This window comes from Cygnus atratus, chromosome 3, assembly GCF_013377495.2.
Source record: "Cygnus atratus isolate AKBS03 ecotype Queensland, Australia chromosome 3, CAtr_DNAZoo_HiC_assembly, whole genome shotgun sequence".
Classification (NCBI taxonomy): domain Eukaryota; kingdom Metazoa; phylum Chordata; class Aves; order Anseriformes; family Anatidae; genus Cygnus; species Cygnus atratus.
In genome coordinates, this window is record NC_066364.1 from 68,412,088 (window position 1) to 68,429,223 (window position 17,136).

A 17,136-nucleotide genomic window follows, 5' to 3' on the forward strand; every position below is an offset into this window, starting at 1 on the left:
CTTCCCCCTTGTGCCCCTGCGTATGACAGAAAGCTCATTCTTTTGGCATCTCTGAAATTACAAGTTGTCTCCATTTCAATTAAACTGTTGTAAGTGAAAAGTGAATTAAAGTGCTTAAAAACCAACAACATTTCACTACAGCTTTCTGAAAACACAGCAATGGGATTCAGAAGCAGGCACACAAATAAACGTGCACAAATTTCACAGCTTTCCTCCATGGCAGAGCCTCCCTTCAAGCCCTTGGTTCCCCTCTCTGCCACCCACCACAACCAACGGGTGAGAAAAGCACTTCAGCACAGCCAAGAGCTCAGGCTGCCCAAAACTTTGGAGATATCAGCAACCCCACTAAGACAGACCAAAAACCCTGACAGAGGCCTTGGGAGGTAGGGGGAAATGAGAGAAACTGATGGAAAAAGAGTTATGTGAATAAACGTGCTTCCTGCTCTTCATGCCTATACATAAATTTAAAAGTCTAACACAGAAGAAAATACTTCTGCTGAGGGAAGAAAAAACAGCATCTAATGCTATTAAAATCACTGGGCCTTAACAAGATCCATAAACACTCTCCTCCATTAGGGGCTTCCTGTACTAGGAACTTCCTATACTTTATATTTATGTTGATGTTCCATACAGCTTCACCTCCCTTCCCGCAGTGAAACCTGCCGGTTTTAGGTCTTCAAAAATAAAGCTTGGCACCAATGCACATCATAAAAATAAAAATTGTAAAGAATCAAAAGGGCATGGTCACAAGAAGGCATACAAAAGGCACAACATGTAGACCACGTAAGCAGATTAAAAAATAGGCTTGGGATAATTTTTGGTTCATTGTCACGTTTAACACTTGGCTACCTTTTTTTTTTTTTTTTTTTTAAAAAAAAAGAAGGATGGCTTTCTTAAAAAGAAAACAAACCAACAAAAGCAAAAGATCAAATGTTTATTACCTGGGCACTGGTGAGAGAGGTTGAAGCTTCAAGCAGCGGAGGTCCCACTTCCTGAACTGCTGCGACTGGATCCATCGCTCTATGTTTTTTACCATGTTCTGTTTTTAAACAAGAAAACAGCATACACCAGCTGCATCATAAATGCTGAACACTAATTTGAAGCAATCTCAAGAGTGTGTTGAAATAACTTTTACGACAAAGGCCAACAAAAACCAAACTAAAAAATTGTTCCATCTCTTGATTTCAGGATGTAAGAAAAAACTGCTGCACTATGAGCGTGCTATTGTTTATACAGATTTCAAAGAGACAAAACCATTAACACTTAAATGGCTGAAAAAGATCTCTAATTGGGTGCCTGGAGATTTTATTCTGGTGAGATTGAGAATTACTGTTATTCTCTCACACCCGAAAAAGAATGGAAGATATTAATTGCTCACTGACAACCTCATGCTGCTTCCACATGAAACAACAAGTTTTTGGATCCTCCATCCATCAAACCACAAAAATGTGTGCAAGTACAAGTAAACTTCATTGCCTTATAAGAAAAAATAACATTAGTCTATTGATAAAAGTGCTTCTGGCAAGCTTTACAACAGTTATAAGAACTGTGAAAAGTTTGATTTTTGATTTATCTTTAAATGCAACAGGCATGGCTTCCCTTAACTGATTACGAGTTGCTATTAAAATGGAAAGCAGGTAGGATTTTCAGTAGAGCAAAACAAAAATTAGAAAATTTAAATTCTGGAAGCAGTTTCTACAACTCACAGGAAGAGCAAGAAATGTACAATGTTTGAAGTTACACTAACCTGCATTCGCATTGCTACTGCGAGAGAACAAACCGCGTTTTCAGCAGCATGGTTGTTTTGCTGACCACAGTTGTGTTTCCCTGTAGAGAAAATTGCACAAACAAATCATGAGGCTTTTGTGAGTGGGAGCAAGTGCATTTGAAAGCTACCCCAAAACGAAGTAATTCTGAATGCTGACTTGAAAGGTAACAAAGTCACTGCCAAAATTACAGGAGGCTTCTTTAATACTTGAATTGAAATCATTCAGTAGGATTGATATAGTGTGAAAGTAAGAGAGCAACTGTATGCTCTGAAGTATATTATGTAAACATTAACATGCATATGACATAGCTTACGTATACTTGAAAAAGAAAATAAGGAACAACAGAGATTAATTCCAGTATCCAAATAATTGCTTCTGGACCAGAGAGGGAAAAAAAAAAAGAAAAAAGCCTGACAGGTACAAGGATTTGAAAAGCTAAGCATATTTTTAACAAGACACCTAAATGAGCATGGTAAAGAGAGTCGTCTTTTTGATACTCCCACGACAGTGAGAGAGAACAATGAAATGATCACAAAATACTACACAAGGTTACTACACACTGGGATTTGCAACTTGGAATCAGAATATGAAAAAAATTTTGAACAGCAAAAGTTATCTTCGTGAGCATGCCATTAAAAGCAGATATTCTGAAGAGTCTGTACAATCTAGATTGACGCCAACTTTAGAGACAGGATTATTATATGATACGTTGCCACTAGAAACAATCTTATATTAGCTACCCTAACTAAATATATTATTTTGACATTTCCTACTAATCCTCTTTTTGGCTTGCTCTTCTGCTGTTGCTTATGGACTTTTATCTAGATGCAGTTTCTCCAGAACAAAATTCACATCCTAATCTCTGCGGGCATTACAAGCAAGGCCCTCGTCTCATGGCAAAGGGTGTAGACATAAACATAATAAAAAAAATAACAACTACACACTGACAACGTTAGTGTTTCTCTTAGAGGGGAGCTGGAGTGCAAACCCTGACCTAGCCAAGCTCTCTCTCTCCTCGCCCTGGCTGTTGCCATCATGAAACACCCTCGTCAACTTGCAGAGCCACCCCTGTCAGCCGTAGGCCCTATGGTGGCAGCAGGGCTCCAGAGCCTTAGGCTGGGACCCAGTGCCGCAGGCAGGAGCACGTGGAGGAGGTGGCACAGCACCAGCCCCAGCACCAGCTCCAGAGCTCATGCCCATCACCAGCTGAGCCAGAGGCACAAGATATAAAACACTATATATACATATATCCACACACGTACATATATCTCTTCTGGAAACATTCAGTTTTCAACTTGAGCACAGGAGTTTTACTGGAAGAGCCCATCACAGTCATAAGCTGAGCATTGCTGCTTTGAGACCAGGCTGGGACAGCTGCCAGAAAGACAAATGAACTAGGGAGAATGAAGTTTAAAATCCCCTTTCAGACAGCTGTGCTTCGCAGAAACATTTCAACTTTTTATATTATTTGGCTTAATGTGATTTCTTTATCAGGGCAGAGCTAGCATGCTTGTAAATATATATTGGAATTAGATGTTCCCCTTCAATAAAGTGCTTGTCTCAGCCTGACTACACTACACACTCACCACACAGACAACTAACCAGGCTTTTACAGGGGTGAAGGTGAAGCCAGAGATGAAAGTCACGCACCCATGAGGTAACAGGATGATCACAAGATTGCAATGGTGCACTAGGGATGCATTTTTTCCAGATGGGAGCTGAACAGTGCTCTCTGCTTTGGATTGTGGTCAGAAGATCAGATGGACTGCAGACACTGCTCCCTCCTCTGCCTCATCCTGATGAAGGCCCATCTACTTGCAGTACATGGCCATGCAGATGGTTGGATGGGTTTCGAATGGAGAAGACGTGGTGGAACGGTCACATTTCCCACTTACTTACTTAAACCACATTGGCTTGAGCTTTCAAATGAACCCAGAGGAGCTGGGCATCAAATCCCAAACAGCTTTGGCATAGTTTTGTTCAGAAATTCTTTCTTCATTTCTATACATTTACATATGAAGCATTTTGCTGCAAGAGGCTACCAGCACCCACTTTGTTCCAAAATCATTAGTGCAGCAGAATAACATGTTGCACTGCTAACAATTTTAGAATTGCAATCATTTAAAAACCTTTGATCACATTTAAAAAGAAAAAAAGAACATGGAGAAATAATTCCATCACCTGGAGCAAGCACTTTTAGCTCTACTTTCCTACAGCTGCCCAATATAACTACATCCTTGCAAGTTTGGAGTGCTTTTAAAACATGAAAGTGTGTTAGGCTACATATATATCTCATGTAGCAAACTAGCACCATGTCACAACAATAAAAGTCACTTCACAGCCATGGTTGCTTTTGGGCCTCATTTAGCTCCTGTGACCCCACAGATGTTAGGTTGGGCATTTCTAAAGCAAGAGAAAACATGCAAAAAAATTCTGAGCACCTCAGCCAAATGCTATGCACTGGAAGTGAACAGTCAGTTATAAGACTTAGTGGTTTCTCCAAGATAATAACTGTTCCAAAATATGCTTTTAATACATATCTTGCAATTCAACTAAGTGCATTCTTCCTGTCAGACAGACACCTGTGTTTCATGTACATCTCTAGCAAGTCTTCAGGCCAACGTTTCTATAAGCTGCTAAAATGTGTTTCTGCTATTCTTTCGGAGTTTCTCCAAGTTTCTGACAATCTCAAAAGCACAAGCATAAAGACAGACGGACATTTGGTAGATAAGTTTCTTTTTAAACTATCTTGTTAAAATCTCATGCTGCCCTTCAAAGAAATGCTATACATAGAGCAGCCCACTGCCACAACCTGAAAATTTCAAAGAAATCTACAGGCACATACCAAATCTTATGATTCCTGCCTTAAGAATGAATTTTGCTGTGGTACATGAACATCTTTCAAATGTTTTACTGTAGTTTTCGAATTTTTCATTTTTAGGAAAAAAACAATAATATTACAGGTGGTCCTATAGAGCAACTAAGGCTTGAAGATTCTTAAGTCTCAAGACACATCAAGCAGATAAATTGTGTAAACGTGCCCGTGAAGCGAAGACCCAGACTCCCCTGCAATGGAAAATGGGAACTGGATATCGGGAAGTGGGATTCCACCAGCAGCACAGAGCTGGGCGAGTTCAGTCACCAGCGCTGCCCACTCAGGCTACAAGGGCTTAGCCCAGCCTGCCTTCACAGACCCACACCTCCACCCCAAGTTGGACACCTCAGTGGCTCCTGATGAAAAAGATTAAAATGAGGAGGGGCCATTCCTTCTCATTCATATATTCATAGGTGCTACTGTTACACCTCCATTCCCTCTTCTCTTCCCCTTTCCTTTTCTCCCCCATTCATACTTCATGCAAGGAGTGTGTCACACCAGTAGGCTGGGTACCTGCTGAAGAGACCTATGCTCCAAGCAGGTACTTAACAGACCTGCTCTGTAGATACTTAACAGTTATATCCTATTGACCCTATGCAAAACAAGGGGCCACTAAAGACTCAGAGAGTCTCCTAATCACTACACTAGAGTATCATGATTTTCCTCCATCCCTCTTTGGTTTAAGAAGACATGAATTATTTTTGGACAAGTTGTGCAGCATTAACTAAGGATGAGACTTAGTACCCTCCCCTCAGATTCCCATTAGGATCAGATCACTGTTCTGGGAGGTGGAAGAGGAAGTCCAAACACCTTCAGACAGGTGAGTGCATTTAACCCAGATCTCCCACATCCGCAGTGTGTGTTCAATTCAAGAGGATATCAAAAAAGACAACAAAAGGAATCTCTTGCCTAGAGGCCATGCTTTGCATGGGAACAACTGCATCTCTCTCTCTTTTTTTTTTTTTTTTTTAAACAATCCTGATCTTACGTTAACTACCCTTAAAGTGTCTGCTTAATTTGCCCTTAGGAAACATACCCAGCTTAAGGTCAAATTGATACATGCATTACTAAAAAAATTGAAAATATCTAGGGATTCTCACAGAAGTTGAAGGAATTTTATAAGAAATGCTATTCTAGCAGTGGAATGCAGTAACTTCTGGGAAGCTTTCATGATTTCAGCATTTCTCAACTACAAAATTAATGAACCTATACCCTCTCTCCAACCACTAAGCTAACTTACCTTAAAAGGGGCGGGCGGAGAGGAATCCAAACTCATTTTGTAGGAGTAACAGCTGCAGAGGACATCTTGCCTGTTCTGAGCTAACACGCTGTACAAACCAGGACTGAAATAACAGCTCATTTGATGACTCCTCTGAATGAATCCACAGGATCATTGCTTATTTAACAATTCCGATTTGAAGAATCTATTCTAGTATTTCCTCCCTCACCTGACAGTCCCCCCCCCCCGATTTACATACCAGAGATGTATTCACTCATCCCCTGTACACAAACACCCACTGTTAAAGGCTCTATCCAAAAGACATACCTTTTAATCACACTCTGGTCACTGACATGCCACGGGCTTACTTCAACAATTCGTCATACATCACTTTCAAGAACAATTCACTTTTAATGCCTCTTACCTGACAGCAAGTCACGAGAACAGTTGATGATGGTGGTTCCAGGCTTTATCCAGCTCACAGGAACATCATCAGGTTTTGTACTGCCAACTACCACCACATCCGCATGATGAAGCTATGAACAGCCCAAAACCCACCCCAGAAACAAAACAAGCATTTAATGTTAGAAGTACATTCTTGAATATGCAACTTATATTCAGACCTTTTTAGCAACAGTCTTTTGAGCAAAGTACTTGCAGATAAATGAAAAAAATAAAAACTGATGGCTGGATTCTTACCACACATGAAATTTTATGAACAATAGTATTTTAAAAAGAAAAAAAAAGGCAAAACAAAGTAAACTGAAAATGAGCAAGTGAAGAGCAGGGTCAGCACCAATAATATTTAATTGGGATTATGTATTTTCAACAAAAAAGCCCCATCATTGTCCACAGTACTGTCCAACAACGTAACTTGGAAAGACTTGGGAAAAAAAGGATTGAAAGACAGTAAGTAGGTAATTATAAAGAGTACATTCAGTTTATTTGAAAGTAGAAAACCAGGTCAGCTCATGGGAATGCAAGATGACCTGATCTGAAAACATCAATGACTTTGAAGAACACCAATTAAAGCATTTTTTTCCCTTCTCAGTTCATGCTTGCTAATCAGTGCCTCTGATTTAGTTCGACCTTACAGATGTTAGACCAAAAATGCTTACTAAAAAATTCTTATAATCAAAGAGATAAGTGTCTTCCTTTCCTCCCTGTTCTGAAACAGGGCCCTGTAACAATTATTGGAATCAACATGAGATAAGGGACAGCACCAGAGACAGATGTATAAAGAACCACTCCAACAGGAAATATGGGCATAGCACTGCCTCATGCTGGACCATAAAAATTGATTCAGAGAGACAGTGATTTTGGATTTATTTTTTGAAAATTTTAATAAATGTCAAGTGTCACGCTCTCAGCAAGCCTCTCCATGAATTGATTTGTGACTGACAAACGTTCCAGCTTCTTTTTTGGCCAAAAGTGCTCTGACGCAACCCTGCCCAGCACTCCTGCCAAGAAAGAACAGCTACAAATTCTATCAGGATAGCAGTTTTTTGGCACAGCTGAACATCCAGGAGGGGAGAAGAGCATAACTGTGGCAGAAAAGGCAGAAAGCTAGAAAAGCTCCAGCTTCTCCTGAGAGGACACATGGATGGCCTAACCCTCCTCAGAGATCCACATGTGGAAACACAGCCAAAAGTGTGGGAGAAGGTTTACTTGCTTTACAGATGACTAATGCTACAAGCTGACTCGGGCTTCAACCGGGAGTCCTGTGACACCCTTATGATTGCCTGCAAATGTACCGCCTCAACGGTCATTCAGGCTTATCCAAATTACCTGTGCTCCTGTGTCTCCTGCAAATATCATCTTACATGCCACTCCTAGGAGGTCACACAAGTAATAGTGCTTGACTAGCAACAACCCAAATTATACTGTGGAATTTGCAAGCAAATTTGAATAAAGAGACACTGCAATGACTTATGTACCAAGCATATTATGCTCTTGTGTACCAAGAGTACAAGAAGCAAATCTCCCCTGCAGAAGAAGACAGCCTCTGCCATAACAGCCAGTGTCACCAACACTGAGAAAATCAGTGATTACAGTGATTATTCCCTGTTACAGAAAACCAGTCTTTTTGAAAAATAAAAAACTATATCATACTCTAGAAGTTAAAATTCACACACTGCAGATCAGGAATGTCATCCCGTGCAAAGCCTCTGAGACAAGGACTATGAGCTTTACACATTGTTTTGCATCATGAAGCTATGAACCAGTTGAGAGCTGTATGCAATAAGTGATAATTTTGACAAATGTTCAGCCAACATACTTATGACAGAATTGATTCAATTTAACTATAATGTCAAAAGACAATTGACCAAATATTCATTTCTATGACTACCAATCATAACGCTCAAAAATGTTCTTTAACAGCTGAACACAATCATTTTTTTTAGCCAATGTTAGCACTGGTTCAGATGGCTAACGTCAGACAGACCCATAAACGTGTCAAAAAAACAGACAAACCTTTGATCTCATTGCCCTGCCCCACATCCTCCATGAAAAGAAAAATTATCACATGGTACAGAATAGTTGTCCTACAGGCTGAAGATGTACTGAGAACAAAGCCTTCCCCCCGTGATTTCCTTTTCCTCATTTCCAAAAGAAAGTAAATGTAAAGAAAGAAAAAAAAAGTGGAGATACATTTTTAACTCTCTTGCTATAAGCAAGTATTTTTATGTGCAAATATTTATAAAGTTACTGGACAGTCAATGAAGTATATAAAACACTTCATGGAACTTTTTCCTCCCTTGGTGATTAAAAAAATTATATCCAGAAACTTGTTTAACTGGGACAGTGAGTTCACTGGAAGCAAAACAGTTGCTTACAGAATTCTGAGTGTCTTTGGAACAGATTCATGTGATCTCCCCATCAGGACATTTTGGTTTCCCTTGCAAGAAGTCGTGCCCCTGCCCCTGCCTCACCTTTTTATTTTTTTCTTTTGCCATAACCTACTCTTTTGACTGCTCGTAAATCACAAAGGCAAGCAGCAAGCCCTGGGAGGCATGTGCAGGCCCCGTCTCCTAAATCAGAAATAAATCACAGACATTAGAGATGGAAAAGACCTATGAAATCATCACATAAAACCTCCCTCGCAAATGTACTGCACAGTCCCCAGACAGAGGATGCATCTGATAGGAACCAGATGCTACAGGCAAGCGTTGCCAGAAGGCTGAGGAGCTATTGACAGGCGTTAGCGTGTGGCCAGGGGGTGACCCATCAGGCGGTGCTCGCTGATGGAAGCGCTGCATCCCACCACACAGCCCAGCAGAAGGAGCGACAGCCTCGCGTGAAGCCATCCGCAGCGTGCTAGGCAATGGGTTGAAGACGAAGTAAGCCAATACTCAAGTAGCGTCCTGCCTTCTCACCGGTAAATATTTTTTCAGTTGGGAAGAGCTGTGCCAATAAATAATCTGAAACCTTACCTCATAACAAAATACGGTTCTCTCCACCAGGATTTAAGTAGAAGCAGATTAAGAACCACCACCCATTCCCAAGACAGAACATCAAATGTTAAAACAACAATGCAGACACGCAAGCCAAGTAGTTAATGATAATGGTAGAGAAATTGTATATTCCAGATAATTGAAAACCTATTTCGACATCAAGCCTGCATAAACATTTTGTTTCCCCCTATTTAAGCTGAGTGGTACAAGAGCCACTTTTAAACACATGACCAAGGGAAAAAAAGAATCCATTAACATTTGAAAAGTAAAAGCCCTGTTTCTTGGGTCTGAAGTTAGGCCAGCTAAAATTTGACTAAATTTTTTTTTTTTTAATTTTAAAATTTTTAGAGGGGATGAAGAATGGGAAACTAATTCAAAGTTCTTTTCCCTTCCCACCTCTGCTAATGAGAAAACTAATTTAACTAATTTTACACATCAGCGTACAGATCAATTTCCAGATCAATCACTGCTAATTACCTTCTGAAATCTTAAAATTTATTGTGTAAACGATTAGCTTCAGGTATTTTTTCACCAAGACATGCTCTTCTTGTGTGGTTTCCTCCAGCTCCATCTCTACACCTTGAGAAATTCAAGCTATGGACTGTAAATCACTTGCCACACACCACAGCAACTGGTGCTACCACCTTCTTGCCCAGACACCTGCAGCCCTCTCCCTACCATGCCCACACACTCAGTGCTGCCACACAGTAAGTGGGGTGCTCCTAAAACTCACCACCCTTCCTGGGCACTCGGTCATACCGTACTTCCAGACATGGGAGAGGGAGCCAGGCTGTGCCCCAGCTCACAGCCAGGGCTATGCAGTTCCCAGGTGCAGAGGTTAGCCCCTACAAAAGCTACATCAAACAATATCAGTTCTGTGATGATTAAAAACCCCAAAGGAATTTTTTTTTATTTTTATATACTTGAAAGCTATGCCAACTAAAGAAAAGAGACTTATTTTTATATACGTGTAATTGTAATGGTCCTATAAAATGATCCACTGTGCTTTACTCACTATTCTCTCAGCCTTGCTCATAATGCCAATGTGCAGTCTCTCCCTGAGAGAGTAAGATAACTGGACTCAAAAAGAAAGTAGGTGGGGCTCACACAGGAATAAAAGGCTGCCAACTCATACATTTCTCAGCTGTCACGACCAACCTCCACAGATACCCTACAGCTACAACGGGAGGTACTGACTGGGAATGTAGTGCCACCCATCCCCTCCTTCCCCCCATCAGCCCCACAGGCCTCTGCTGGGTACCTCTACTGCATGCTCAAGCCTCTTGCCATGAAGCATGCTTTAGCATCATACTGATCTAGCTCACAGGCTGGGAGATGAAATTCAAATCACAAGGAACAGATAACGCACGAAGTTATGAAACACAAATACACACTGCCTACAGCATCAGCATTAGGAGCTCCATGCAGCCTCCCTCTCCTCTCCTGTTATAGGATCTTTACAACTGTTCTCACTTTTTGTCATGTCACTCGTGTCCAGCAACATGAAATGCACTTTTCTGCCAGTAGCAAAGCTCTTTGTCTTATCAAGACACTGATAACAGGACAGCAGATGACTAGGAGATTTCAAATACACTGATGCTTAAGTGGTGGCTCTAAGAAAAAGTAGACTGTGGTCAACAGAGGTTCTTAGCAAACCTGAGGAAAAACTCCCATTCGTTCACTCCAGCTGAAACACTGTCCTATTTCTCAGCCAGTCTTTCATAAACAAATTTTCCATTACTAATTATACCTTGATAGATTGATTTTCAGCTATTTTACAAACAAATTGGAGGGTAGTAGCTCTCTTAAAATATGCATAATGTGGTTCACAAGCTTACATGTAAGATACCATGTTGAAATGATGATTGAATTAGATGACTGAATTGAAATTTACTTATGAGTACTAATTATTAGCCAAGTTTTGGCAAGAAAATTACTAAGTAGAGTCCAGTTGAACAATTCAGGTTCTCCTTTCAAACTAGAAAGATACCCTAAGTATATCATCCCCATTGCTCCCTGATAATACTGAATTGACTTTTGGTTGTCATTTGAAAACGAATCTACCAAATGAGAAATTCCTCAGTACTGAAATTCTTCAGTATCTCTGCACTGATTGCATTTCGAAGAGTTATCTACACAGAGCTGAGCAGAAGGGTAACATCTTACCTATTTCCACCAAAACGCCCAAGTCTTTATCCTTTACTTCATACTTTATTTTACATCCCATAAATCAATGCAAAAAGAACAGCATTTCTGCACAGCTGTGCCAGAACCTTCTCAAATATTTTTTTCATTTGTGATTTTATTTGAAAACCCATGAATCTCAAGACTGTTAAAGGAGATAGCTCAGCTGTGCTATGATTATTTTTGATAGATAAAATCAGGTCAACCCAAAATGGAAGAAAAGGAAATATTAATAATCTGTTAACCTTAAAAAAAAAAAAAAAAAAAAAGGAGGGGAAGGGAAAAGAACATGCAAAGTGTGTCAATTATTATGCAGGTCAAAGCAAGAAAATTAAAGTGTCCCATTATTTTATTCTCGTTTCCTGACATGAGATAGAAAAGATCTCATAACTACCAAGTCAGATGCTAGATGGTATTATGCTGTTTGCTGGCAGAGCTACCTCTACACTGTTAAACGTTTCCTAAGGTTGTCTAAAATATACCTGCATCTTTTGCAGAAATGTTTTTTTAAATGATAAAGCACATGAGTGAAAGAAGAATTAACAAGTCCACTGTGATACAAAACCCGATCTAAAAAATTGCGAAGATTAGTATTACATGTCTCATTTAAACCAACATAATTGCTAAAGAAAACAATTGATGTTATGCTACCCTGTAAGAAAAGGAACAAATCAGCAAAGATAATACCTGCTTTGAAAAATGTATTATATCATTAGGTTTGGGATTTGTGATTCAGTGCAAATGGGCCTGGCCGAAAGACTAAGACAGAAAAGGTACACCTCGCCTTGAGCTCCATGTTTCTTCTCCTGGTATATACTCCAAAATAAATGCATCTCAATGAAAAGTTCGTACTCTTCATCAGTTCATTTCTCACTCTGTAAGTGAAGTTATTGTGCTACCATACATCATACTTATGAACAGCACACAGAATGCTATTGTAGAAGCATCACTTTCAGAGGAAGGAGCAAAAGTGCATAACCACGCCTGAAGTTAGTGCTTTGTGCAGAAAGAAAATAAATGAATTTTTTCCAAGTCCTGGAAAAGAGTCTACTTCAACACATTAGCTTACTTGAAATTCAAATGGAAAAAAAAAAGAGAAGAAACCTTGTGAGCCTTAAAATTGTTTTTGCTTAACCAGTGTATCGAATGAGCAAGAGAAAATAAATTCTCATATTCTTATAATCATGTTATCTAACAGTGTTGTACTGCAAATGCAGGCTGCCTAGTCACCACATAAGAAATATGTGCTTGGTTTCTGATTCTCGGGCTTCTGGGAATCCAGTACAGGACAATCTCCATGCACACGTTCCATTTTACGTATGAGCTAGAGTTAACGGCAACAGCACCGTATCCAGTCGGCTAGATCACCGCTCAGGGTTACTGGTGACACACTGTTGCAGGCTTACAGAGGAGGAAGAGGAAGGAAGTCTCCCCAGACAACTGCTGCTGGGTCCCCCAGACAAAGCAGAAACTCCTTTATTGCCAGAAGTTAAAATGAACTTCGGAAGACTGATGTGCAAAGCCTCCAGCTTCCTCCTGCTTCAGCCTCATACTCTGTTTCCCATCAGTGACCTGCTGTGAGAGGTAAGCTACGGGGAACGCCAAAAAGCAAGGCTGGATGATGGGAAAGCATCTAGATGGGAGGAAACAGATCTGTCTCCAGCAGATAGCACTGCACGGCAGCTCTGGTCTGGTCCAAGCCTTTTGCCATGACCCAGCAGAAATACTTCCGGGTACCCCATTACCCTCCCCACCCAGCCCAAAGCAGCCCTCAAACCCAAACAGCAAGAAATTATTATGGCAGAAGACATTGCCATATGAAGTTCACAGTGCTTCCACCTCTGACAGGAGTATGTGTTTCCTAAGCCTTGTCAGTCACTCGAAGCACAGAAATGAGACAAGCCTAACAAAAACATCAGCAGCTGTGAAAACATGGGTTTGCCAAAGGACTTTTGAACTGTCACAGCTGCTTACGGATGTTTCCTTCTCCTGTCCTTGAGCTCAGACCCGAGGGGCTGGACACCATCAGGTTGAGTTAGCTGCCACCATGCGGCGTGTGCTGTGCAATGCGAGGCGACAGCCAGCCTGTGCTGCGCTGCAGGCTGAACGGGGACCCTCTCTGTACAGACACAGGGGACAGCGCACCCCCAGCTGTATTATTCTGTGAAACTTGGGATTAAGGAACAAAACAGGAAGTTTGGCAGGAAGTCGCATCAACGTAAGAATTGTTGATAAGAACTCTGCAAAAAGCAACCGGGAAAATAAAGTATGTGAAATCCTTTGAATTAAAAACCCTGAATTTCTCCAAATCCCCTTGCAGCTCTCTTCGAAGCCAAAGAGAAGTTCCCAATCCCCTTTGTCCCCAAAGAGGCGGCATTTGCAAATCTTTAAGACACAATGCAAGCGACACAGTACTGCTGGTGGCATCCCGGCCGGGGACCATCACCCCATCACCTCCGGGGAGCAGTGCTCAGATGCTGGAGGAGAGCTCTCACCTTGTTCTGTAGCTCACGGGACTTCCACTGGCAGCTGGTGGTGGTGGCTCCCCTCCTCTGCAGCAGGCAGTGCAAGGAGGCCCCCAGGGCCCCGTCAGCGCCCACCAGCAGCACCATCTTCCCATCTGCAGGACAGACACAAGGCATTGAGCCGCCCACAGCTGTAAGGGCACTAGCACCAAGGCCTACATGCAGTGTTCACGTGAAACCCCAGCCAGCCAGCAAAGCACATCCCCACAAGGCAGCTCTGTGCTCCTCCTCAACCACAGCAACCACGTCATTAAAGGCAGCTTTTTTGGAGCCCACGGAGCGACACGAACCACTGGTTTTAAGTTGTTTCTTTGGGACTCTCCAGTTCTAGTAAGCAAATATTGCTCTTCTGGTTTGCTGGTATTTTATTTTCACAAATCCTTCCATTCATATTTGTTACTAAGTCCATTTGACCACATGTTTACAGTTCTGTTATACAAATCCTTGTCTCAACAACGCTGAATCACCCTAAGAGAGACTATTTCTGATCCCCTGCCTTGAACTAACATTGTCTTCACAAGCTGCAAAGCCACCTGTTTATATCTGCCGTGTCAATGTTAGCACTTATAAAATATAACCCCCTCAAAAAATTCACTCAGCAATTATTTACTGGTAGACCTGGATTTCTTCAAGTGCTCACACTAATCAAATTTGCCAGCTGAAGTCCCTCGTAATGTTTGCACCCCCAATATTTTGGGGTTTTGAGGACTCAGACATCTCAGGTGGCTTCAGTGAGATTGAATTTGCTTATGGCAGGAAATCTTTGCCTTATTTCCCCAAACTGTAGAGCTGAGACCTATTTATGCAAATATTACATCAGATCTCACTGAGGTTCTTTTCACTAGCAGGAGACAAATATATTGCAGGTGGGAAATACCAAACAAATCAGAAAACAAAACTTGATTAGATTATATTTGTCTCAATCAGGACTAACACTGATTTTAGTTACATTTGAATTAACGCTGTAATTATGATAGAATGACTCACCTAAGTCTTCAAGAAGCTCCATCACAGCACAAGCAGTAGGAGAAACTAAGCAGTCATAGGCATCTCCACGTACCAAACGTCCCAGGTTTACATCAGATAATCTGCAGTGGAAAAATATCGCAATTAAAAAAAAAAAAGAGCTTGTGAAATGTAAATCCTCAGTAAAGCTTGTAACGTGAATAATAGCTAATCCCAAGAGCAAACATGTATTGTAAAAGTAAATCCTTCAATTGCATCATCGCACATGCCCATTCGACAGACTCTGAGCCTCACGAGGGACAAGAAAAGGGGCCTGAGAGTTGGAACAAGTAACACGAGTGCAGCATGTGCAAGCTGCTCTCTGCTCTGCGGCAGGTTAGACGTGGCATCTGGGGACAAAACTCCAAAGTAACTCCTGTGGAACAGGATCAGCCCTGCCAGAGGAAGGCTAAGCCAGAGATAATGCATCCTTCTGGGATGACACTGGCCTGCTCAGGAGATGGGAAGTGTTTCTGCACTGCACTATGTTCTCTACAATAGTATTCTCAGCTTTTTCTTTCTCTGTCAACCTCCACTACTCCAGACAATGGAAACTCAATTAATTTGCGAGGTTTTCAGATTTTCCTGATATGATATGAAAGAAGGAAGAAGGGGAGAGGGTAGAGATGGGTAACAGTCTTCAGGCAAGAACAAGAAGGCTGCAAGAGCAGCAAAACGGTGACTCAGACATCTCCATCTCTCTCTAGACAGCTCTGCAATTCAAGACTGATTGGAAAGTTGTTCTAATGGGTCCAGACTGTTACAGCCTGCTCTCCCACCAGGAGAGAATGCTGTGAGGAAGTTAAAACCTTTTCTGCAAGTTTACCCTCAGTCCTTCTTGCAAATGTTTTGGGGTTTGCGTTCAGAGCTGTGCAACTACCATTTCTATTACTGAAGTACCAAAATAGTAAGTAATAATATCTGTAAACCAGAACAGTGTTTTTTGATTTCTTTTAAAAGATCATGTCCTGACTAGAAAGATTAAAAAGAACAATCAAAGTGACTTCAACAAAAGATTTCTTACAGATATACTAGAATCTTTTATCACCGCTCATTAGCGCAGCTGGACACTTTGACTGAGGAATCCATTAGTGAAATGCACGGGGCAAAACTGATTTTGAGAGACATCAGCCTGGTGTCTGCTAATATTATTTCTCAGTGGTTCACTTACCCATCCACATCCTTCTCAGGTTTCACAGCATTTAATACCTTGCTGCTATATGAGCTTTCTGGGAGGTCAAGGGCAAGGCCCTGCACATTAGGATCCTCATTAAGCCTCAAGATTTCATTGACAATCTGGGAAGTTAATAAAAAGCATTAAGGATCAGAATAACAGACAAAAGAGGAATATAATTACAAAGGGATACAACCTATTTTTTAATAACTTGCTTACGGCCATCTTTGCTTCCCTCACATATTATTGCAACTTTTAAATGAAAAAAGCAATAACCTGCTTCCTCCGTTTTACATTTGCATGGCTTACCAAATTAAGCCACCCTGACTCTATTGTAAACATTGTGCAAAGCCCACACATATTACATGACATTAAGCTGCCAACAGCGTTTTGTCTTTCGCCGTTCCAGATCTCAGCAAAAGGTCGACACTGTAGTGGCTTTCACTTTCACAGGATGCTTTCAGACATAAGACTCCTTGGTTAAAATACAGTTGAAAATAGGACCAGTTCATAGCCTAACACAGAGCACAGGTGAAAAGCTGTCACATTAAACAAACAATTATATGAGCAGTAGGGCAAAGAGAATTTTCATTTTTATTAGAACTGCATATACTGTTACTGATTCTCCTTCTCAAAACACCCTGATCCTAAGAGCTGACATTTATCTTATGAAGAATTATTATTTTTACAGGGTACTGCATAAATGTTTATGAATTTCAAGTATTGAACCAGATGTGAGTTCAAACATTTTATTGTTGGTCACATTCAACATCCACGTCTGCATTAACTGCCCTTGTCTGCTTCCTATCTAAAGCACAATACTGATCCCTAGTGATACGTGCTGCTCTGCAGTGGCCACGAAGAATATAATGCAAAAGAAACAAGCAGAAATTCTCTCTTGTGAAAAATGTCATATAAGCACATCTTTCC

General features: G+C 41.0%; 1 protein-coding gene across 1 annotated transcript in view; it reads right to left on the reverse strand.

The window, feature by feature from the left end:
* Positions 1–17,136, reverse strand: part of MTHFD1L (methylenetetrahydrofolate dehydrogenase (NADP+ dependent) 1 like) — a 151,136-nt gene that overhangs the window by 127,242 nt on the left and 6,758 nt on the right. Inside the window, exons 5-10 of the mRNA XM_035538963.2 lie at positions 16,204–16,328; positions 15,015–15,115; positions 13,998–14,122; positions 6,288–6,399; positions 1,748–1,827; positions 942–1,039 (exon numbers count right to left, since the gene is read on the reverse strand). Of these exons, the coding sequence (XP_035394856.1) occupies positions 942–1,039; positions 1,748–1,827; positions 6,288–6,399; positions 13,998–14,122; positions 15,015–15,115; positions 16,204–16,328 (641 nt within the window). The remainder of the gene's footprint in view (positions 1–941; positions 1,040–1,747; positions 1,828–6,287; positions 6,400–13,997; positions 14,123–15,014; positions 15,116–16,203; positions 16,329–17,136) is intronic.